This window comes from Pantherophis guttatus, chromosome 8 (assembly GCF_059756535.1).
Source record: "Pantherophis guttatus breed Tessera chromosome 8, ASM5975653v1, whole genome shotgun sequence".
In the NCBI taxonomy this organism is placed as follows: Eukaryota; Metazoa; Chordata; class Lepidosauria; order Squamata; family Colubridae; genus Pantherophis; species Pantherophis guttatus.
The window spans coordinates 27,818,096-27,844,060 of NC_142070.1; the positions used below are offsets into that span (position 1 = coordinate 27,818,096).

At 36.5% G+C, this 25,965-nt stretch overlaps 1 protein-coding gene across 2 annotated transcripts in view; it reads left to right on the forward strand.

Moving 5' to 3' along the window:
* Positions 1-17,495: 17,495 nt before the first annotated feature.
* Positions 17,496-25,965, forward strand: part of GATB (glutamyl-tRNA amidotransferase subunit B) — a 37,002-nt gene continuing 28,532 nt past the window's right edge. Inside the window, exons 1-3 of one of the 2 annotated variants that reach the window (XM_034401494.3) lie at positions 17,496-17,703; positions 18,976-19,126; positions 25,830-25,943. In XM_034401494.3, the coding sequence (XP_034257385.1) occupies positions 17,552-17,703; positions 18,976-19,126; positions 25,830-25,943 (417 nt within the window). In that variant the 5' untranslated portion in view covers positions 17,496-17,551. The remainder of the gene's footprint in view (positions 17,704-18,975; positions 19,127-25,829; positions 25,944-25,965) is intronic. The other variant, XM_034401495.3, reaches the window with a different exon arrangement.

Consider the following 25,965-nt stretch of genomic DNA (forward strand, 5'->3'; position numbering starts at 1 on the left):
GCACTAAGCTATAATGTGATTTATGCGGTTTTTGCTTGATGCATTGTGTAAACGCGTCCGCTCTGTTTCTAAACTACAATTTATGGCTTAGAAAGTTCTAGAAGCTCAGCCAATTGTGGTTTATTTGCTAAGTTGTGGTTAAGTAAGCAGGTCATAGCACAATGCAGAAAGTCAATTTTCATGTATGCTGTCAGATTTGCTGTAATATGGGGTGCTTGCACATATTTGAAAAGATTATGGAATATATATAAGCTTCAGGATTGTTTGTGAAATGCCATACAGTGCCTCGGAGTTAAATTCCAAATTATGATTTGGCATTCATTCAGCTGTGCCCTTTGTTCTTTTCTTTCCATAATTTTATTCCTTCTCTTTCACAACAAACCAAAGCTTGCAGTTTTATTTAAATTGCAAACCATAATGACAGAATTCTGGAACAGAGAATCACAAAAACACCTCAAAAGAAGGATATGTAGGAGGATACAAAGAAAGGAACAAGCTTGAGACTGCTTAGTATAAATAATCCTAAATCTTGCATAAATTTGACTGTTTATCTGTCCTGGCAGAATAAAATCCTGCCCACCCCCACCCCCAAAAAAAGAACTTTACAAAAACAGAACTGAAAAAACAGTGTTTTGTTTTGTTTTTTCAATCAAAAAGATCTTGGAATTTATGTTTTTAAAAATATAGAGGTTACTTTCCAGTAAGTTTATATAGATCTACAGACAACTATAAGGTTGATTTGTGATGATATAGGATTTATATACTGTTATGTTGGCTGCAACTTCAATATCTATGTGCAAGAAGGAAGAGAGAAAATATCTCATTTGAAGCGCCATGGGCATATTCCCCATGCAGTAGCTGATGTACAATAACACTGATTAACCCTTTATTATGCCAACATTATTTGTTCACTTCAGTAATGATTTTGTTCAAAGCCTAGCCTGTGGGCTTTATTAAGGCTGAAGCTAATGAAAACTGATGTTGCTAAATTGGACCTACATAAACCAGAATTTGTTCATCAGTTTAATATATTACTGTACTTAGATTATTTGGAGGAGGGGATAAAAAGCAAAACCAAACATCTATTCAAATTCCACGTATCCTGTAATTTGTGTCAGTCTTACATTTATTTATTTCATCAGTTTTAGCCTTAGTTGCCAAAGCAAGAAAAGAAGGATTGAAAACACAAATATAATTATATAAGAAACAGATAGAGCAGCCCATTTTACAAAACAGTTTCTGAGCGGCCTACAAATCACTCTGTCCCAGAACCTGTCAAAGGACTCAGATCTTCATGGCCTTATGTTGAAACTTTTAGTGTGAATTAACCTTATTGCATCAACCATTGCTCTTGATCTGAAAGACCAATGGAAATGAATCCAAGAACCTGGCAGTCTAGCTAGAGAAAATGCTATTTTTCACTAAAGCTCCCAAAGTTCTGGAGGTCTTATGTCTATAAAAGGCCAGTTCTGAATTGTAGGAAGTTAGCACCCACCCCTTTCCTGGAAGCATGAAATATTTTAGGAAATATTAAAAAGGCAGAATATTATATTTCCCTGGATGAGAAATGGAGAAACATGTTTTAAAGACAAAGCAGCTTCCTGCCTCCTCCCCCCCACACACACACCTTTGTTAATGGGCCAGAGGCAGAAACTCAATCTTTTGTCAAAGGACCATAATCTGCAAAACAATAGGACCCATCTAGGACAGAAACTCACCACATGGCACCTGGGAAGATTACATCAGCCAGCAAGGCTAGCTAAGACCCCACGCCCTGGGAGTCTGACAACCAATCAGGATACTCTTTCGGGGCCCCAGGAAGCTCAAAGCCAGAGAGAGCATAAAACCCAGGGACTCGCTGTATCGCGCCCTTTTCTGTTCTGGAACTCAAACCATGTGATCCTGTCCACCATTAAACCATCTTTCCAAGCAGTCTCCATGTTTCCAGTGTCTTTTTCCCCACTTGGAGCTGAACCCAGAAGGATATTTCTTCCTACAGAATCAAATCAAAAAGAGAAACAGATAATTCCATATCCAGGAAGGCCTACCAAGATATCTCCCAGTTGTAGCTGCTTTGACACTTTTAGATGGCAACCATATAGACTTGGAGACAAGCCTCAGATTAATCAATGGGGCTGTTTTGAACAGGCAAAGGTAGGATTGCCCTAATTTGAATTTATTTCTGCCACAACAGGGTCAGTACAATCATATATATTTTTCCGCTGCTTCTTTTGTATCCTTGGTCTCACTCCTCAATGAATGCCCTGAGTGTACTCAAAGAAGCAACCAGGAATTCTGAGGTACAAAATGCACATTTTTATTCATTGAATACAATCAAGAATAGCTTTACTCACATTGCAATCATGATTCCCTCCATTACATGGACAACAAATTAAGGCTGAGATATTTATAAATACTAATGATTATTTAACTAACAAATTGCTGATTAATTAGTTAAATGTGTGTGCTGTGCTTTGAAACTGTGAAGTGCTATGGAGGTGCTAAATATTTATACTGTATATAAGGGAATGTGTGATTAAACTGTGAAAGCTGAAACTGAAGGAGGAAGGGACTTGTGGCAGAACAAATGGATAAGATCTTCTCATCGGCTAGCCAGCTCTTTCAATTGCTCACTTGCAATTGTATTTATATTGCATGATTGGTTATGCAATAACCAGTTTTAAGAAAACCAGTTGTTCTTAGCCTGGTATAACAGGTGTAAAAAAGGAGATGCAGTCCTTAGTCAGTAACTGTCATTTTTCTGGATAGAACTAAACTGGATGGACTCACATTTTATATAGGAATTGTTTAAGTGACTTTGCCAAAGGCTCTCTAAATTACATAGACTGCACTCTGGTTGGAATCTGTGGGTTAAATCTTCAGCTGCTGCAGGGCATTAAACTAACTTTTAGTCTCTAGGGTGTTAGTGGAATGGTTTGGGCTCAGTGTAACTTACAACCCAAAGGCTGTTCTATATTTTACCTTTCTTCACTAGCTTTACTGTGTGGTGTTCCACATCCAGAATGACTATGTAGTTCATGGTGGACCATTATGTTTCCTCCCCGCACCAATTCTATATATAGAATAACTGGGTATTGAATTTTCAGCTATGCAGGAGATTTCACCAGGACATGTTTGTGGTTTGTGTTCTTTTTTCCAAAACAATAAATCACAGAATTTCAAGAAAGGAGATATAGTAAACCATACTATATGTCAGGCCTTTGGTATAATGAAATTGATCACAGAGGGCCACAAACTGCCTTATCCTGTCTTGTCCCTGCTTTATCCCAATATCCCATAAAATAGGCATAGGGAGAATATGGTGGTGGAAGAGACATAGCAGATATATTAGTGGTAACATAAGGGTTATACTTTAAGATAGTCAAGTCCAGAACAAGAACATGATTGATCAGAACAAAAATGACATTTAAAGTAAAATAAATACAATTAAATTTTACATTCATTAAATGCAATTAATATTCTTTCCCATATGTTTAGTAACTTCTTCTATCTATTGTATTAAATATGATAATAAGGTAGCTTATTAAAGAGTTCTGCACCCTGCATCTAAGGTCTAACCCTCTTCATGGTCGGAAGTTGAGCTGCTTGATGGCCCCAGTTCCCAAATCACCTGTCTATTTTATTAAATCCACTTTGTTTATTCTACATTGTATCTCCATGTAAGCCCATGTTAAACTACAGCAAGTAGAGCAATACAACTCATAGCAGAAATATAACTCAGATTATATCCGGTGTTTCCCCGAAAATAAGCCCTCCCCTGAAATTAAGCCCTCCCCGAAAATAAGCCCTCCCCCGAAAATAAGCCCTCCCCAAAAATATTTAACCGCATGTGCAGCCGGTCCCCGCCATTTCTTCTGATTAGGGTTAGGGAGACAGAGCTGGAAATCAGGTAAGACAGCAAGAGGAGCCCCATCTTGCTCCATGTGCCCCAAAATAATAAGACCTCCCCGATAATAAGGCCAAGCGCTTGTTTCAGGGTTCAAAAAAATATAAGACAGGGTCTTATTTTCAGGGAAACACGGTAATTGTGCATAAAAAGCTCCTATGAGTGTATGTCCAGAAACATCCCTCTATTTATTCCAAGATTCTTTAATCTTTTGTGTATATTTGTTGTTTTTAACAGTCGCTTGGTTGATCGTCGTTGTGAGCCACCCTGAGTCCTCGGAGATAGAGCGGCATACAAATTTTATAAATAAATAAATAAATAAATTTAGTTTATAAACAATTTGGAACTTTTTGCAGAAAAGAGCAATGAGAAAGAATATCCTAGTATATTTTGGTATTTGAAGTGGTTAGAAGAATTTATATTCTTCATTCAAGAGATAGTAAAACTAATACATTTAAATTAAATCCAGTCTTTTCATCATTTCGGTATCTTCCTCAGAATCCCACTTACTTCAATGGAAAAAAGAATTACATGGATAATTATTTCAATTTAATAATGTTCTGCTACCAAACCTCTGAAGAATCTTCAGAAGGCTGTCCTAAGTTCATTTAGGACAGTGATGGCTAACCTTTTCCAGACCAAGTGCCCAAAGTGTGAGCGTGAACCCCCAAAATGCAATGTGCCTTCGGCCCCTTCGCATGCCCCCCACACATGCGTGCGGCCCTGCCATATGTGCCCTGCCCCCACAGGCCCCCACTCCCTGCATACGCCCCATCCCTGCATGCGCCCCACCACCCCACACATGCACATGCGGCCCTGCACACGCACCCCACCCCCCATGCATGTGCGGCAGAGACCCAAAGACCAGATGGCCAGCAGGAGGCGCATGTGCGGCAAAACCAAGTTGGGGCGACAGCGCTTGTGCCCACAGAGAGGGCTCTGCATGCCACCTCTGGCACACGTGCCATAGGTTCGCCACCACGGATTTAGGAGATACAAATTCAGTGCTGTCACATGCTATCTTCTCACCAGCATTACTTTGATGGTTTTCTGCAGGAATTTTTATTTTGGCCAATCGTGTGTCTGTACAAGCAAAACCAACATATGATTCTCAGGTATTTGTACATACGCAAAACACATGTATTTCACTTTTCTCCAGTCAGAGGATGGGTGCTAGGCTTCGCCTATCTTCATAATGTATTTCCTACAAATAAGTTTATAACACAAAACATTCTTCATTAAACTGTGCTAAAGCTAGATTTTTACTCTCACAAATGCTACACATACAGAATGCTTCAGCACAAATCAGCTCCTTCAGTAGCACTGCAACCTCATTCGGAGTCATACAATGATTGTTCCTGAATGCATATTGATAAAGACTAACTCAAACTGGAAAGCATTCTATACAAACTTATTTTACCCCATTCAGAATCTGACAGTCTTCAGACACTGCTTCAAGCTTTCCACAATAGCTCTAGTTCAAGAAGGGGGTGGGGATAGTTGAGATCATCAGTGTACTTACAACATTTCACCCATAACAAGTGGATGACCACTCCCAGAGGCTGCACACAGATGTTTAATTGGATGTGAATTGCACTTCCCCCCATATGTTACAATGGATTTAATCTTCCATATCTGGTAAATACCTGAGGCAGCCTTCCTTAGCTTTTATGTGTAATATTTCAAATTCTTTCTCATTCAGCAGGTTCCCAAGGTTTATGGAATTCAGATTCAATACAACTGGACAACCCAGATGGGGAAACTGGTGCAGAGAGAGAGCTTGTTGTAATCTTATTTATCCTATCTGATGCGTTTTAAATTCTGAAGAAAAACGTTAAGACATTCACTTCTTGATGTATGTACTGATATTATCTTGAAATTGTCATTCCATCTATGCAAGGAGGGGACAGCATTCAATAATATGTTCTAAATGTGTATTTTTGGATATTTCAATTGAATGTAGCCTAGGAACTAAGGATACCATCTATTAGAATTTTTGAAATGACTGAAATATACAAGCATGTTACTTGTTGTCTTTCAGAAGTAATGTTTAAAATCTTTTTACCAAGTCATTTTTCCATTAAGTTTTTCTATAATAATAATATGAAACATTAACTTGGGGGCAATTAAAGAAGATATCTACCAGTTCTCATCCCATGCCATTAATGATGGTTGGGATTATTTGATATAAAAGGTCTTGCAATATTCTGAGCTTCTATAGTACCCTTTAGAGAGGTTTTCTTCTCTCAATTTATTAACAGATTAAATATAATTAATAGAATAGGGAGAGATGAAGATGAATTTGTGCAAACTCCAGGAGACAGGGGAGGACAGGGGACCCTGACATGTGTGGTCCATGGGATTACAAAGAGTTGGATGTGATTTAGCGACTGAACAACAAATTCTTGCCTTGCTCATTGAATAAGGATTTGAGTTTAGAAGCATGTGTAATGTTGGTTTTGATGTTTATTATTGAAAATATGGGCAATTAACATTCTTTAGATAACAACATTTTAATGTGTAGAAAATTTCTTTGGCCAAAAAAATTAAAGAGGCATTAAAAAGCTTTAATTTTTTCCTTAACATTGCACAGATGCTTACCTCAAATTATTGCTGTTGCTGCTTTTATTTATTTTTCAAAAGAAATATGTATATAATTTAAGATCTTGCCTTCATTCTAAGCTATTAATGGAGGCACAGATGGCTCAGTAGGGAGAAGGGCTTAAGACTAGCTGGCACATCAGTCACACAGAAGACGATAGCTGTGGCGGCGCAGTGGTTAGAATGCACTGTTGGAAACTACTTCTGCTGCCTGCAATTTGGCAGTTCAGTTCTCATCGGCTCAAGGTTGACTCAGACTTCCATCCTTCTGAAGTGGGTAAAATGAGGACCCAGATTGTTGGGAGCAATATGTTGACTCTGTAAACCGCTTAGAGAGGGCTGTAAAGCACTGTGAAGAGTATATAAGTGCTATTGCTATTGCTATAGTCACGGGTGGGCTTCAAAAATTTTAGCAAGGGATTCTCTGCCCAGTTGCTGGGTGGGCGTGGCCATGGTGGGTGTAGCCTAGTTGGCCTCCTGCACTATAGCAGGGAGGCGTTTTTGCCGTCCCCAGGCTCTGGAGGCTTCTCTCGAGCCTCCGGCAGGGCAAAAACAGCCTCCCCAGGCTCTGGAGGCTCTCCGGAGGCCAGAAATGGGCCTGTTTCCAGCCTTCCTGAACTTCCAGTAGGCCAGCTTTTCATCCTCTCCAGCCTCCGCATGTGCCCTGCACTTACCTGCATCCAAAACGGGCCACGTGGGGACTCCTGGGGGGGTGGGGTGGGGTGGGCAGGGCCAGCCAGGAGTGGGATTTGGGGGTTCTCCAAACTGCACCGAATCTTAGCTAGAGGTTCTCCCAAACCCCTGCAAACCCCCAGCAGCCCACCCCTGGCTATAGTCTAGCTTTAGTTATAATACTTAGCCTTACCAGATATCTGAATAGGCAGTGGAAAACATGGATAATTGGAAAGGAAGACGAATAGGGAGAAAAGGAGAACACACTAATGGTTTAACTTTATTGAAATATGTGATAAAAATCACAGTGAAAAACTATTCCCACCCTCAATATATGGCTAATAAGTATATGTAATTATTTTTTCCAGCATCAAAAAAACTGTTTTTCAATGACAAGAATATGTTAGAGCCCATAAGGAGGCAAAGATCTTGTCAATTTCAGGCAGCAGGGCAAGGGGGCTGGAGGGTAATACTATAATAAATTAAGGTCACAAAGTGAAGCTTATTAACGTTTGTTAGTACTTACTAGGGAAGCACTATACTGCACTGCAGAGAAAAGCTTGTCATATACTCAAAAAGCAGACAATATTTGATTTTACAGATATGGCTGCCAGATGGAGGATCTGTTCTCCTTTTGCCAGACACCTGGTAACTGTAGCCACACTGTCATCTCCATAATGAATTATTCAATATACATTGTAGAACAGAATTCTGACACTGAAGAAGGAAATTCTTGTCAAATTCGTCTTCCTACTTCCCTATTAACTTTAATGATTCCCTCCTTTTGATCTTAAAAACCTCAAAACCTGTTGTGGTTGGCCTAAAAGGTTGAAATTATGGACCTAAAAATTTCAGAGTCCTTTACCATATTCCCAACTGGGTAAAAAGTTAAAAAGATGTAAATTATTTTGTTTGCAACGAAGATAACATTTTTAGAGAGGAAAACAAAGGAAGAAGGAATAGACCAAGAATACTATATTTCCTCATCTGTAAATAACACACACCCAAACTTCTTAGTATGCTTACTCAGCTACATAAATATTGTTTTTCACATTACTTTTTAAAGTATTTGATAAATCTAACCTCATGTTAATATCTCTGTGGGCAAAGAGTATACTTTCCTTCCTTTGTAATTTTGCTGTATTTTTTTTTAAATCACCCTATACAAATAGACACACTTTTTTCCCTCCTAAAAGAGGTTGAAAATTTGGGTGCGTCTTATACTCCAGAATGTAGCTTTTTCGAAGCTTTTTTCCCAGCCCTAATGAGGCGCTAGCGATCTTCCGGGCTTTGTCTGCTCCCCCCGACTCTCAGCTGTTCTTTAGAAGCTTTTTTTCAGTGAAGCTTTTGCCTGCTCCCTCCAACTCTCAGCTGTGAAGTTTTTTTTCAGCCCTAATGAGGGCTAGCAAGTGAAGCAATCTCCGTGGTTTGCCTGCATTTCTCATTGCTTTTCTCTCCAAAGATCAGCTTTAGAAGCTGTTTTTTATCCCCAACGTTCAAAACCAGCGAACTAATGTGCTGAAGCTGACCAATTAAGGCTGCTAGCCAGATGAATACCTGTAGGCAGATTTCCCCCCCCCCATTTTCCTCCCCAAAAACTAAGCTGCCTCTTATACTCCAAAAAATACGGTAATTTCAGATTTTTTAAAATCTGATAACTTAGTATACACATCATCATCATCATTTTAGCCATTGTCTATCCATTGCAGGATGAAGGCGTCTTCCGCATGTTTCCAATCTATTCGGGTCCTGAGCTTTCTTTTGCCAATTGGGCACGCAATACTTGCTGAATTATTCATATATAATATGTATACACATATAATAAATTATATATAATTTTACAAAGGACATAACTAACACGAAGAAGGAAGGAAGGAAGGAAGATAGAAGAAGTTTATGATTTCCCTTGCAGAAAATATAATTCCAGTTTCAAAATTGTTTCTTACTCTATATTTACAAAAGAAAGGTCCCTTTTTTCTAGTCTATTTTTTTTCAGTCATCAAAACTACAAATCATAAGTACATTTTTTCCATTTTATAGAAAACGTCTATAAGGGCTTCCCAGCTAAAAGCTAATCAAAATGATTAATTTAGTCATTTCTGCAAATTCCATCATCTTCACCAACAATTCCTCCATTGGATTAATGTCAAACTTTTCCATTTTTGAGCATACAGTCTTTTGCAAGGGCTTATTATTTCTTCATATAGTTTAATTTAACCATCATTGTCTCAAATCATCTTCATAATACAGGCATCAAATTCATACAGACGTATGTCAGTTTTGCTACGTTAACATTAATATTTTCTCTGATAGTGTTTACTAGGGATTCAGTTGAAAAACAAATAATGGGGAATGGATCCCCTCTACATAAGCTAAAGTTTATTCTTACAAGTGTTTTTACTGTTTAATCCACTTATTATTTGTAAATATTTCTAAATATTATTTCTAAACATTTACTTCTAAATTCTTATTGTCAACATTGATTGAATTAAGAAGTCATACAAAAAAGGCTGTTGTGACTCATCAAATGCTTTACATTAATGCCGTTAAGCCCCCTGGAACATCCTGCGCCCAAAAGGTGAAATCCATAACCACTCTTTTGGCCTTCTGAAAAGCCTTGAAGACCCAGCTGTGCCAACCAGCCTGAGGCCTCATTGAGGATGTGGTACTTTGAAGATGGCTAATAATGGAATATATAACACCTTACCTTTTCCCTGTGCACACCTTGCTCCCTTCCTCTCCATCCTGGTTAGTTTTATTTTGACTGAATCTTAAATTTATGATTATTTATTGTTTTAATGATTCATAGTGTATTACTACTTCTGCCTGCAGTTCGCAGTTCGATTCTCATTGGCTCAAGATCGACCTTCCATCCTTCCAAGGTCGGTAAAATGAGGACCCTCAGACATCCATCCTTCCAAGGTTGGTAAAATAAGGACTCTCAGACTTCCATCCTTCCGAGGTTGGTAAAATGAGGACCCTGATTGTTGGGGGCAATATGCTGACTCTGTAAACCACTTAGAGAGGGCTGTAAAGCACTGTGAAGTGGTATATAAGTCTAAGTGCTAGTGCTATTTTAATTGTCTGCAAGCTGGCTAGAGTTACCTCTGGTGAGATGGGTGGCATACACAGTAAGCAAGTAAGTAAGTAAGTAAGTAAGTAAGTAAGTAAGTAAGTACATACTTACATACATACATACATACATACATACATACATACATACATACATAGAAAACTGTATGTAGGAAGGCTATGTGTAGCAGGATAGGCAGTCCTGCATGACAACAGTATGGAATGCCAAATGAGAAAAATCCAATGATATCTTTAGAGTTCCTCCTAAAAAAGGATGAAACTAATAGGCATGTTTTATCATTTCTACTATTCTTCCAGAACATTTTAATATAAAACCATTTTCATTGCAATTATGAATAGCATATATTATAAACCAGTTTGAGACAAAGTTAGGACAGCAACGAAACTATGAATTCAAGAGACTTATAGCTTCTCCCTCAAGTCCACTGATCAATTTTTTAAAACCTTTATTTGATTGTAGGACCATTGCCATTTTTAGGTCTTACTAAAATTACTGGTATTGATTTGTATCAGACTTAATCATCATAATTCAAAGTTGTTGTTGTTTTATTCCTGTGCTATTTTGAAAGTTAAGCTGTTGTGATGATTTGCAAAGGTGAGATATTTTATTTGTTTGGTATTTTAGATGCAGCCAATGAAAATGCTAGTGGAGCATTGCTGACAAATCATGGCATGTACTACACAGGAAGATAAGCATCAACTGCTTATCCGAATGCTGTGGATATACTAATTAAAATCAAGAATAGGTAAAAGGCAATACTATTACAGGATTATAGCAACCCAAGATATAACAAAGCAAGGTTAATCAAACCTTTAGCTTCCTTTCACCTTGGCAGACTTTTTCTGCTTCCTTCTTAATGAGTAACACTTCCCCAGAAAGATCTCTATAGTGGATGACTGACATTTGTCTTGTCAAGGTAATCAAGGTTTAGGATCATGACAAATATTACATTGCTTTACTTTAAGGAAGTAATATTGTTCTCATGTACCATAATTACGGGGAATGTTATAGAAAATAATACATATTATGGATATTTGTTTAAATGGTTCTCAAACATTTACATCAACATCTTACTAATGTCTGTTGGTTTTGGTGCATTTTTATGTGAATAGTGCAACATAATTTGATGGGTAATATACTTTTATTAGATTTTTGAGGACCAATTGAGCTTGAACATTTTATGAACAGTGATATTACTTGGATTAAATGGAAACAAAAATAGCAGCAAGCAAGTGCTCAATAAATAATAGGCTTTTGGTTTTCACTACTCATTAACTCTGTTCTACTTTCCAAGAGTGGGGTTGTAAGAAATGTGACAACTCTCATTAAAACGGGTACTTATTTTTCTCTTACTGTACATGTTTAGATGAACATTGAAGATATCTTATATATTTTTTGTTTGAGACTGTTTTCTTTTCATTGTGGGTTCCAAATATATAAATATTTAAATCTGTACCAAGGCCAGTAGTGAAATATAGTATAATCTTATTTCTTATAATAGAGTTGGAAAGAATCTTAGTCTTCTAGTCCAACCTCCTGCTCAGGCAGGAAAGCCTATACCATTTCAGACAAATAGTTGTCCTTAAAAACTTCCAGTATTGGAGCATCCACAACTTCTGCAGGCAAGTTGTTCCACTGATTAATTGTTCCAACTGTGGGGAAATTTCTCCTTAGTTCTAGGTTGCTTCTCTCATTGATTAGTTTCCACTGCTTTTGATCTTGCCTTCAGGTGCTTTGGAGAATAGGTTGACTCCCTCTTCTTTGTGGCAACCCCTTACGTATTGGAACACTGCTATCATGTAAATCTTTTGTAATTGAAGATGTTAATCCAGGTGAAATGATGTCATTCACAAACTTAATTACTATAAATGAGTGACTAGTTTGGTTTGCCAGTTCTAGTCATCTGGAAAACTGAATATGCGTTTTAGAATTCATATGAATGTTTTGATGAAGGAAACAGTCATTTATTCAGTCATTCACTGAATCAATTCAGGTTGAATTAACCTCCATTTCAAGAGACTAGAAAGGAATTGGACATTTGAGTAATTAGAAATGTTCAACTGTCAATTTGGTTCCAGACTTAATTCATTTCAGAAGCAGTCCCAATATCATGGGTGTGTAATCTGAGGCCCCAAGCCATGTGACTCATCACAACCTTAGATCTGGCTCCAAGAGCTCTTCAAAAATTATCATTGAAAGGTAATCATTAATGTGAGATAAGTAAATGGGATATTTAGTAAATAAAAGAACAATGACACTACCTGTATATATACTATCTGTTATGGACAGATATTTACATAAATAAGGAAGAATGTTATTAAATGCTCTCATTTCCTTTCCACTTAGGCAAATTTCTGCTTATTGGGTAACATACATTTACTATTTTTAAAGACTTGACATTTGTCTAAACCAGGTACTGCTACACACCTGTTAAAATGTTGGTTGTAAATGTAATCCTGTAATATTCAACCCAGTTTTCTCATTTAATACCCCTCTCTACCAGTGGTGGTATTCAAAATTTTTTACTACGGGTTCTGTGGACGTGGCTTGGTGGGCATGGCATGGCTTGGTGGGTGTGGCAGGGGAAGGATACTGTAAAATTTCCATTTCCTCCCAATCAGCTGGGACTCAGGAGGCAGAGAATAGATGGGGCGGGGCCAGTCAGAGGTGGTATTTACCGGTTCTCTGAACTACTCAAAATTTCCGCTACCGGTTCTCCAGAACTGGTCAGAACCTGCTGAATACCACCTCTGGTCTCTACCCTACTCTTTCCTTTTATGTAATTGTGTAGGCTTTTCAACTAAAACTAGAATTGACTGTCCCAAAGCCAAATTTGTCTCTTAAAAATTTAATAGGAATTCTAGTATATTCCTTACACTTTATCACAGATACTTCAAGTTTTCTGGATATTTTCTAGGTAATCCTCAGGATGAATATCTGTATTTTGAATGTCATGTGTACAGGTCTTCATGATGCTATAAGGATCAAGTAAGCATGTTAATCATCATACATGCCTGCAGAACATAAGTTATCTCTTACACATTTCACGAACTTTAAATGGAAACTTTCATATTCTTCATATTGTGTACTTGAATCCTGTTCAAGGATTTCTGTAGAATCCTTGTCTATTTTTTATAATAATTCTCCTGTAATATTGGAAGTTACTTGCTATTCTTAGAACAGACTAGCATCTTTTATTATGCAAAACTGTAATGATAATCCTGCTACAAATACATATCTTTGTTTAACCCCATTTTAACAATCTGGCAAATTAAGAGTTTTAATAATAGCAGCTGGTATCACAAAATTTTAAGTCAGGTATTTAATAATTCTGTAGATATCACAAGCACTGAAAATAGATAGTTATAATTATATGTTCACATATAATTCGTAAGACTACATTATAATCAATAGCATCAATATAAATATTTTATATTTATATTACAATATTTTACCATTGTAAAACATTAACCAAAATGTCTAATTTGATAATTCTTTAGAAGGAACAGTTAGTGACATCAGGAAAGCTGGGCTTTTACCTCCTATCTTTTTAAATTCTTTAAGATAGTTAACGTTACAGCTCTAGAACACTGGAATTTTGACACATGCTCACACGTTTCTTAATAGAAATAATGTAACTGAATCAATTGTGACTTAACTCAAGAAATGAAAAAAGAATAAACACTTTGTAAAATACAATAAACATTTGAAAGCCATTTTCCCCAAAGTTTTCCCCTTATTATTATTCACGAGATGGTATTTTCTGAAAAGTACACCTGTAGTGTAATTCTCTACAAATGATTTAAAACTGTCCAATTAAAACATGATTTTACTCCACAAGAGTGAGGAATCTAAAGCCTCTAGAATCTAGATCCTATCGAATAACAACTGCCAGCAGTCCCAATAATGTAGCCTGAAGGGAGGGATGCTTGGAATTGTAGTTCAGCAATTTTGGAAGGGTCATAATTTCCCCACCCATCATACACAGAATATTGAACCATCTGCCCAATATATTATGATCACTTAATACCATAGATTCAACATGTATTTTTAGAGCCCCACTCGAAGGTGCCAAGAACTGAACCTACTATTTTTCAGGCTAAGCATAAAGCAAAATTGATTCCACGTAGAACTTTTTAAAGATAAGCCTTATGATTTGTTTTTATTCCATTCTCTGTATAACATTCTGTTTTATACTGTTATAACATTCGGTTTCAGAGTTATTGGTATTGTATTACCATGATCAATTTGAAAAGTAAGTTGAAGCTTTTCGTTTTATACCATAAGGATGCTCTATTAAACCATATGTATTTGTGAACAAATCCAATTGAAGTGATTGCTTCTGTATGTATGCATATATGTATGTATGTATGTATGTATGTATGTATGTATGTATGTATGTTTGTTTGTTTGTTTTAATTTGTATACCGCCCTTCTCCAGCAGGACTCAGAGCGGTGAACAGCCAGAATAAAACAGAACATACAAAATTTAAAAACAGTTTAAAAATAATTAAATATTTTTGGCCGCAATTTAAAACAAGAGCCTGAAGATGACAGGGTTGTGAGCCTGTCAAAACGTTGCTATTAGAAAAAACTTTTAAGGTACTGGTAGGATTTTAGCTAAGGTTTTAAAGGACCTTGCAGAGTGCTCTGTAAGGATTTTTAGAAGATTTTAAGCTAGGATTTTAACCAGAATTTTAAACATTTTAACTAATTTATTTAACATGACGCGGGAAAACGCCCGAGATTTTAATTTTTTGCATATACACACCTGCGAAAACTTAAGCACACACACACACACACATATATATATATATATATATACATATATAATTTTGGCCTTATAAGGCCAAAATAGATCTATCTTAGTCTCCCAATGGGCAGCAAAGGGTCTGCTGGCTGCCAGAAGAAAAAAAAAGCCCAGAAACTAGTGAATTGTGATTTCACTGAACTAGGGCTGCATAATATCTTGGTTTACGTAGGTAGAACCTGTCTAAAGAGAAATACATACATACATACATACATACATACATACATACATACATATATTCATTCATATTCAGAAGCAATATATTCATATATATATTCAATTACATATCACTGTTTTACATTCATTGCCCAACATGCTGCTAAATTCATGAACACAATAAAAAAGAAAAACAAATGTAACAATATATTCCTCTTTACTGTAATAATCAGCCCAATAATAAATTGGATAGGATGATACCTGGTGCCTATATAGATGTTCCCACTGCGCTAGAGCACAAAACTTTTTTACCGTTAATAATAAAAATGCCAGAAACTCTAATAAACCTTTCAAAACTCTGCAAATGCATGTGATTTAAGATCTAAAATGGCCTTTATTCCTTCCTGAAGTGTCACAGAGGGATTGCCTCCAATTCCTTTATTGCTATTATAGAAATTCAATTCATCCTGAGCAGAAAGAGAGGAGAATTTGAGGAAACAAACAAACATCAGCTTAAATCTGGATGGAACAGTGAAACATAAACAAGTATTTGCTACATCTAGCTGCCAGCTCACCCAGGAACACCATTCATTATGGAAAAATATAATTTGGCATGTACTGGTTAGGCAGCATCTGTAATGTAAAATACTTCACCTTTCCAATCTTGTTTTCCATAAATCTTATTTCCATTGCATAGCTCATTGCTTTCATCCATATGAAATCATTTATTATTATTTCCATGTCATAATTATTTTGCACCAAAGAAAACAGGGGCAATTTCTATACAATATTGTCATCTTTTCGAAAGAAACTGACAGTGCTGATCTCCATTTCTGTAGAGATATGAAATACCGTCGAGGGCTTATGTATTCCACTGACCTCTACTGGATAAAAATTCGGCTGCTGACTCAACAAGCCCATGACTCATCATCTTTTCAAAGAAGCCTCCTACAAGGATGACAAGAACATTTCAGTGAAGTTGTAGGAGCTCTGTATTATAGAATATTTTTAAACCACTTAAAGAGTGCCGTAAAGCACTATGGAATAGTATATAAGTCTAAATGCTCTTGCTATATATCAATCCTTACAGTTGGCATCTGCACTGTTACTTATTATCTAGTGGGTTTTGTGAGATAAAGTTAGCGTTCGCTTCCAAGCCCGAGGGCCTAAGAATATTCTGATCTGGACCGCGTCACAATTTTATTGGTAAACAGTGGAGAAGGATTATAGGTTGAGCTATAGCACTTAAGGGTCTTCCATTGGACTATGTTCAATTTACCATAAGGGTTATGGCTCTCCAAACTCAGTTGCTTATGGGCAAATAAGACCTCATGGCTGTGCTCAAAAGTGAAGAAATCTCTTATGGCTATTATTTGCACATCATTAAAAGGCTGTCAGAAATAAATTCAAGTGGCAAATGCTCAAAAACCCAGCAGTATCAGAATATCTATACAGTAGCATTCTTCCATTTAACCACGAGAGGAAACTTAAAAATTCTTGTAGCACAACCTGCAAAACGTTCTTCTTTTCAAGGGCAGACAAGCTATTCATCTTTAAGATGTTCCCATATCTAACTACATAGAAATGCAACTATTTATGCAAATAGGGAAATAAAAGAATGCTTTTCCTTAATAGGAAATATCTATTAAAAACATCATTGCTGCCCTATAATAAAAGACCTATAGATGAATGTCAGCTTTCCTTAATTATTGCTCCATTTCTAGTGATTATGCATGCTTTGTTGCCATAAAATACAGAATCTAGTAACATTTTAACAAACAATGAATTGGCCTTCAATTGTTTGGGTGCACATTGCTTTATAATCCAAGCATGAATAGCCTCAGTCCTAATGCAGAGGGTTTCTCCATTACAAGAGGATGGAATTGATAATAAACAACAGCATTTTCCATTTTCTAAGGAAAGCAGCCATTAATTACAGCCATGCTATTTGTTTAGTTAACATTTATTAAACATCTGTCACGATATGAGTGCCTGAGCACCAAGAACAACGTCTTCTCTGGTTCTTTTTAATTTCTACCCATAGGCATCTAAGGCTCCTCTGCCTACTCAAATGAACGGGAATCACCGACTCATTTCTACCTAACTCGCATAAAAGTCCCGCAGCCTTTGCTCGCCTTCCCTGCTAGCCTCCCAGTTTGAGTGGAGCAGCTGAGTGATGGAGCATCACGGGAACTGAAGGCTTGCATTTCTCTCGCCATCCCCTTTTCTGTAAGCAAGCTCAGGACTGCATTTCCCAAGAGGACTTGCTATAAGAACGAGATCACCTGATGTTTCCCCAGCGCCGAACAAAATGGCGGCCCCCATAATGCGGCGCTACCGCGCTTGGCTTCGAGCTGGCAAAGTTAGCTTTGCGAATGACACCGTACTTAGAGATTGGAAGAGACCGGTATCCACCAGCGTTCTCTGCTGGAATTCAAAGGGGATTACAACGAAAGAGAACCGGTATGACTATCGATATTCCGATTTGTCGCTCTTGGCTGATTTAAACAAAAAACAAAAAAACTTTCCTCGCGTTTCACGTTTCCGCTCTTCTAGTGGCTTGCTGGTACGGATTGAAACGCGAAAGCAATCTCACTAGATTTCAAATGTCCTTCTATGTAGAATACTGATTAATTTTAGTATTAGTGTATTGGATGAAAATATAATAAACTAAAGCGCTAAAGGATAAGGAAAAGAAGGCAATTTTTCTCAAATTTGAAATAGAAGATGCAGTTAAAGTATAGAATCCAAACTGTTATCTTTACCTGCTGGCAGATCTTAATGTCATGCTGCTTTGCTGCATAAATTCGTGGGCTGCTTCACAACTAGCACTTTTCCCTTGCAGAATGGAGAACGAAAAACATTTACTACGGATAACAGCGATGCATTTATAAATTGTTTGCATTATTGTATGAGACTGTAACACACACCATCTTTTAAGAAGATTTGTATTAAAAACATTAAATGATGGTATTAATATTCATATATCAAGGTTTTTCTTTCTCTATAGCAACAGTTTTAAAACTCAATGTAATTTTAAAAATTACAAGATCACACAGCAAACATTTATACAGGATGGGAAAAAAATCTGTTCTAAATTGTTTTCTAAATTAGCACTGACCTAAAATACATGCTTTGATGTGCTTTTAAATAAATATATTCTGTATTATCTGGTCTTAAGTACATTTTGAACACACTGTATGGACAGATATTATGTAGCAATAGATGGAAACTAATCAAGGAGAGAAGTAACCTAGAACTAAGGAGAAATTTTCCGACAGAACAATTAATCAGTGTAACAACTTGCCTGCAGAAGTGAATGCTCCAATAATGGAAGTTTTTAAGATATTGGACAACTATTTGTCTAAAATGGTATAGTTTTTCCTGCCTGAGCAGGAAATCCTAATCCTGCCTGGGTTGGATTAGAAGACCTCTAAGGTCCCTTCCAACTTTGTTATTCTGTATTCTGTAAAATGATCAGGAACTTACATAAATACTGAACAATTCTGAAAATGTCCACTTTTATTAATAAATATGATTAAATCAGGTTTTTTTTTAGAAACCTTTCAGGTTTTAATTTATTTAAGCTGTTCAGAATTTGAGTTTCTTTTAATGTCCTGTCATTTTGTTCCACTATTAATTGTGCTTGATTATCTTTCCCCTTTCCCAAGTGCTTTAAAATTTTAATTTTGTTTATCTAACTACTGATTAAACATGTTGGCTTTCTTTTTTAAGTGATGTTTCCTGGGCAGCAGTTGTTGGCTTGGAAATCCATGCTCAGATCTCATCCAACTCAAAGCTTTTTTCTGGTTCCCAAGTTCAGTTTGCAGCTCCACCTAATTCTCTAGTATCATTCTTGGATGCTTCTCTTCCTGGCACTCTACCGGTAGGTTTTTTCAGTCCTGAGTAGAAATATAACATGATCAACCTATCTTTGTCTAAGGAAAGAAACAAACTTTAATAAGCTCAAAGCAATGTGGAGTATATAAAATATAAAATGCAGTTTTATTGAAACATGGTTACAAACACCTATCAGATCCCAAGGTAGAACATAAAGTACATCAAAGAAATGTAAAATAACAGACATAAAGACCTCAAATCAGATTCTGTCCCACAAGTTGAAGTGAAACAGCCCATTTGTACTTAGTGTAAAGCTATACAGGTACCAACTGCTTCTGGAATTCCATAGAGAGAATTCCATGGTATCAGCTAAGCTCCACTGGAAATTGTGCTATGTGTTGAAGCAAGAATGTTAACAAGGTAAGAGTAGCTTGGCTACCACCAAATAGAACATTGACAATTTAAGAATAACAGAATAAAATAGTTGGAAGGGACCTTAGAGGTCTTCTAGTCCAATCCCCTACTCAAGCAGGAAACCCTCTATGATTTTAGACAAATGGTTGTCCAGACTCTTAGGTTTACCTTCTATTTTTTTAATTTATTGTCTGATTTATTGAAAATAAGAGGCCCCACGCAGGACCTATAATGAAGATTTGAGTGTATATTTATATTTCTTCTCTCATGTTATGTGTTGTGTTATATATGATGTTCCTGTTGCTATTGGCATAGATTCAATGGAGTTACACATAGGGTGGTGTAATATGTAGGCTGGAATGTTAAATTTATTCAGAGTTATTAAGGATTTGTATTATGTCCTTTATGGGGTCGGCTCTCTTGTTTCTGTTGTTCCAAAGAGCCTACCTATTGATAAGTAAGTAAATTACTGCTGTTTTTAAAATCCTTTGTTATGGATATATTAGGGTTTGTGATACCAGTTGCATCATGAACACTAATTTAATGTGGTGTTCTATTTTAATATGTAAGCCCATAGCTTGAAAAAGAAATCAGTTTACTGGATAAATGAAGACAGGTAACATCACTGTGTGAATGTGTGCGCTTTAGAGTTTTGCTAATACTGAAGAGATTGAAAGGGCCAAGGCCATGATTCTACTATTTTGATGGATTAGTGGACTTCATTGAGAGTTTTCATCTTGTTGTTTTTTTTTTGTCCGGTTAATATTAAACTTCAGTAAGTATTTAGAACTACGTTTTGGTCTCTTATGGACTTTTCTGCAGTATAATATGACTTTGTTTTTGTTTTGTTTTGCTTTGTTTTTTTATTTTTTGCTGTTGCAAAAGTTTGTCTTGTTCATGCAAAATACAGTAAAACAGCAATACCTGTTTTTTCAGCTATATGCATTAATATTCAGGATAAATTTGGGCCTCCATAGTTGATAACCATCTTGGGATTTTATCGTAGTGTTTTCTCCTTATTTCGGTCCAAATTTTTGCCAGTGCTCCTCTGATATAGTGTCTCCTGAAGTGTTCATGTTGCCTTGGTTTTTCCTCCCATAAGAATGCGTGCCAGCCTTTCGACAGGTCAAATCCTTCTAATGCTAACGTTCGTTTATCTTCAAGTGTTATCCAATCTTTGATCCAAGTTAAAGCTGTTGCAGTGTAGTAGGTTTGCCAATCTGGGAGTCCCAGACCACCCTTTTCTCTAGTGTCCTGTAGGTGCTTCAGTTTAATCCTGGCTCTTTTCCCTTGCCATATATATTTTAAAGTCATTTTATCAAGATCTTTGAAATATGATTTCCCTGGATTTATCGGTATTGTTCTAAATAGGTATAATAATTTCGGTAAGATTGTCATTTTGATTGAAGCAATTTTGCCTAATAGTGATAGTCTCAATTTACTCCATGCCCCTAAGTCCTTTTGGATTTGTTTGGCCAATTTATTATAATTGAATTCCTAGGTATTTTATTTTTGTTGTTGTTTGTATTCCTAGCGTCTCTTCCAATTCTTTCTCCTGGGTTTTTGTCAAATTTTTGGTTAGTAGTTTTGTTTTTTGTCTATTAATTTTCAATCCAGCGACTTCACCATATTGTTCTATCTTCCTTAGTAAATTCAAACCTGATTGTTTTGGTCTTTCTAAAATAAATACTACATCGTCCGCGAATGCTTGTAGTTTATACTCCTGGTTTTTTGTTCTTAGTCCTTTTATTTCATTGTCATTCCTAATTTCATTTAACAGTGGTTCCAATGCTAATATATATAGTATAGGAGAGAGGGGACATCCTTGTCTCACCCCCTTGGATATTTTAAATTGGTCTGTTGTCTCTCCATTTATCCATATCTTTGCGGTTTGGTCGGAGTATATTGTTTTGATCATATTTAGGAATTTATCGCCGATTCCCATCTTTTCTAATTGTAATATTAAGAATCCCCAATTAAGGTTATCGAATGCCTTCTGTGCGTCGAGAAAAAGTAAGACCATTTTTTCATCCGATTTTTGCTCATAGTATTCCAGGATATTGATTATTGTTCTTGTGTTCTTATTGATTTGCCTATTTGGAATAAATCCATTTTGATCTGGATGGATATAATCCACGATAATTTTCTTCATTCTCTGGGCCATAATTGATGTAAATAATTTATAGTCTGCGTTTAGAAGCGATATGGGTCTGTAGTTTTTGGTTTGGGTGGGATCTGAGTCTTCTTTGGGTATCAATGTAATAATTGTCTCTGTCCATGATTTGGGAGTTTTGGCTTCTAGAATTGCTTCATTCAGGACTTGTAGTAAAACATCATCTATTGGCTGGTGCTCAATTTTGTAAAATTCCGCCGGGATGCCATCTGGACCTGGTGTTTTATTGTTGTTCTGTTTCTTCTTTGCTTCAATTAATTTATCCGAACACAATGGATATAGACAAGATGAAAACCTATGACGAATTGTTGAACACCGAGGGAGAAATGAAAACAAGAGACGAACTGAGACAACAGGGCACGGACATTGATTGGTGGCCGTATTTACAGATAAAATCAAGATACAAAATCGACATAAAAAAATTTGGAATCCAAAAAGAAAGGAATGAATTAGATAAAATCATAATGCAATCAGATAATAAATTAATAACTAAAATATATAATTATCTATTAAAATACAAATTGGAAGAAGTTGTGAAGGAAAATATGATTATTTGGGCTAAAAATTTTGGATATAATATCAACTTAGAAAATTGGGAGAAAATGTGGAAGGTAAATACTAAGCTGATAAAGATGTTTTATAGGTGGCATCTTCCCCCCGCACGCTTGGCAAGGATGTTCCCTAACGCGAATCAGAACTGTTGGAAGTGCAAAACACAGAAGGGGACCTACTACCATATGTGGTGGTCATGCCCAAAGGCCAAAAAATTTTGGAAAACAATTCAGAATCAGCTGGAAGAAATCACCACCCAAAAAGTGCCCCTCAGACCGGAAACATATCTACTAGGAATACTGACAAAGGACTATAAAAAAGAGACACAATACATATCCTGACCGCAGCCAGAATCTCTTTCGCACAAATGTGGAAGCTAGAGGACACGCCAACAGAGGAAAAAATAATACAAAAAACAATGGAATGTGCGGAAATGGACAAACTTACCAAAGAGATACAGGGAAAAGAGGATTCAGAGTATTATTTAATTTGGCAGGAATGGTACAACTGGTTAGATAAAAAGAACACGAAATAAGGGAATACCACCCAATGACACAAAAATAAGGAAATAAAATGAAATATCGTTGTATAAATATTGGTACATGATGAAAGATAAATATACATAGATACATAGATATATAATTACCGAAGTAGCTCTACTTTTAAAGTTCAAGCTGTAAGACTTGACTTTTCTGTATAGTTAGTTTATGTAGTTTGTTTTAATGTCTATGTTTGTATTTGTATGTTTGTTTACAAAAATAATAATAATAATAATATTCATATAAAAATAATCTGTAATCTGAAAGGTAATAAATATTTTTGCCTGGTATTTTTTCCCATAATATTTGTATTTTAGACCGGCCACTTTTAAATCTTACATACATAAATAGGGCATATAATTAATTTAGAATTGGTTATAACTGGAACAGACTATCCTTAGAGTTGATAAATAAGCCAGCATTCTACTCACAAAACCCAAATAGGCACAGAAGTCAGACAAAGACTAAAATGCCAATTTATCTTTGTTGGACCAGTATGATCAAAGTCCTCATTTTTCATCAAACATATTCTATAAAGTCCATTTTTCTGTAGGTTGGCTGACAGTGTGAGTCCACTGATTCCTTTAAGGTTGTTTTTATTTTTAAAATAATCTTGGCTACCATGTTTCTCCGAAAATAAGACCCTGTTTTATATTTTTTGAACTCTGAACTAAGCACTTGGCCTTATTTTCGGGGAGGTCTTATTATTTTGGGGCACATGGAGCAAGACGGGCTCCTCTTGCCGTCTTACCTGTTTTCCAGCTCTGTCTCCTTAACCCGAGGAAATGGCAGGGACCAGCTGTGCATGAGGTTAAATGTTTTCAGGGAGGGCTTATTTTCGGGGGGGGGGTATTTTAGCGCATGTGCTCAAAAGCCCGATTGGGTTTATTATCAGGGGATGTCTTATTTTCAGAAAAACGGTATTATCTTGATAGTTTGGGAAATAGTAACCATCAGGTTGGACTGCTACTTCCAAACACGCTTTTGATGATACATACATACATACATACATACATACATACATACATACATACATAAATAAATAAATAAATAAATAAATAAGAACCTATTTCTGTTTTCTTATGTATCTTATAGCCACAATATTTAAGCCCTCAACTCATGGAATCCTTCCGTTATTTTGAATTATATTTTATTTTTATAACATAAACTACTTTAGAATGTTTCATAGAAGTCCTTTGTGGATAGGGTGTTTCATATTGACCTTATAACAAAATATACTCACATTTTGTGAATATAGCTGCTAGTTTCAGCTATGGGTTTAGCTTGCATGTACTGTGTACCCTGACAGTCTGAGAAGTGACGCAATGTAGTGTTTGCTTATATCTCTGACAAGTTCTTTCCACGAAATGAGAAGAGCAGATTCCTATCTGCACATACTGGCTGTGTGCAGATAACCTGGCTTCAGTGCATTTTAAGAGGACTTTTTTTTTTTTTTTTACAATTGCTCAGTAGTGGATTATTTTGACCCAAACTGGCTTTTTAAATCATAAATCCTCCTGATTTACTTGATAACCTGTGAGGGGGGGGAAATGGATCTGGTGATTTGCAATTTCAGCTATAGCTTTTTGTCTATACAAAGAGGGTCTCTTTCTTTTTATTTATTCTTTTATTGCTTTTAAAATAATGACAGAGAATTAGGGAGGGGGAAAACTACACAGTGCTTGGTAGATATGTCCAAACGGTTTTGTATTATTTACTATAGTAGGCAAGTCTGAAAAATATTTTTTGAATGCAGTGGAGGACTTTGCCAGATAACTTTTAATAGTGAAATGTTTGTATTAAGGTATAACTTGATTCATGGACCCAATGGGGGAGTACCACAGTGAAGGTGGTTACTAGATTGGTAGCAAACACACATACACATGGATTCCCTGCTTCAGTAATAATCTCAAATTACGGCGTGATCATTGTTTATTTTATTGTTTCTTTATTTTGCTACTGTTACATTTACATTTCTTTTCATTTCTCTGTTTTTATTGTTGTAAGCTGCCTAGAGTAGCCCCACACCAAGATGGGCAGCAAAGAAATTTAATAAGCAAGCAAGCAAATAACTTAATAGCTCTTTCTCTACCTAGCTATTTCCTGATTACTGTTTCAGTTGTCTAGAGCAGTGGTTCTTAACCTGTAGTCCGTGGATCCCTGGGGGGCTGCGATATCATCACAGGGGTTCTGCAAAAGCTTGAAGAAATATTACGATTTAAATCTTGAGTTAAGTTTTGGGGGTCCGTGGTCACAAAAGGTATTTAAAAGGGGTCCGTGGTGAAGAAAAGATTGAGGACCATTGGTTTAGAACGGGTCAGCAACCTGTGGCTCTGGAGCCGCATGTGGCTCTTTCACCCCTCTGCTGCGGCTCCCTGTCACTCAAAATATGTGTCACAACCACCAATGTGTGACACCCGTTGGCACACAATTTATTGAGCTTTTCGACCCCCAGTAGGCCAATCATGGATAAATCCAAGAAAAGAAAAGTTTCAGAAGAAAGCAAAACGTTTAATGGTACGTGGGTAGATTCATTTGCTTTCACTGCTGACGAAACTGGTTTACCAGTATGCTTAATATGTGGTGAGAAATTGGATATATGCAGTGTTATCTTCATTTTAGATATCAAAAGGGTTTTGTGGCTACCGGTGTTTTCTTTTCTGTGGGAAACGGCTCCAAATGGCTCTTTGAGTGTTTAATGTTGCCGACCCCTGGTTTAGAACATATTAGAATTGTTACATAGCAAAACATTTAAGTCCATGTATCCATGTTAATTTAGGCCAGTGTTTTGTTAGAGGTTAAAACTCAGCTCTGTGTCATCTTCCAATGAGTGTAGTTAAGAGCACTAAAACAAAAGCACCAAATGTAAACGTACAGTGTGCAATATTAAAAACCATTGTGCTCTGCACCATAAAATGGAAAAACATTTTTTTGAACAAGTTTTCCCTTATTACCCTTTGTACTTCCCATTTGCAAGGAAATCGTGGGTTGTTTTTTTTAAAGCAATCAAAAAGGAAACGCACACTGTTTAAAAAGATATGAATCAAGTTGTGTGTTGTGTGTCTCTCTAGGTTCTCAACAGACGATGCGTGGAAGCAGCAGTGTCAACAGGCCTTGCACTGAACTGCACCATAAACAAGAAGTCCTTGTTTGACAGAAAACACTATTTCTATGCAGATCTGCCTGTGAGTATATATCACGCTTTGT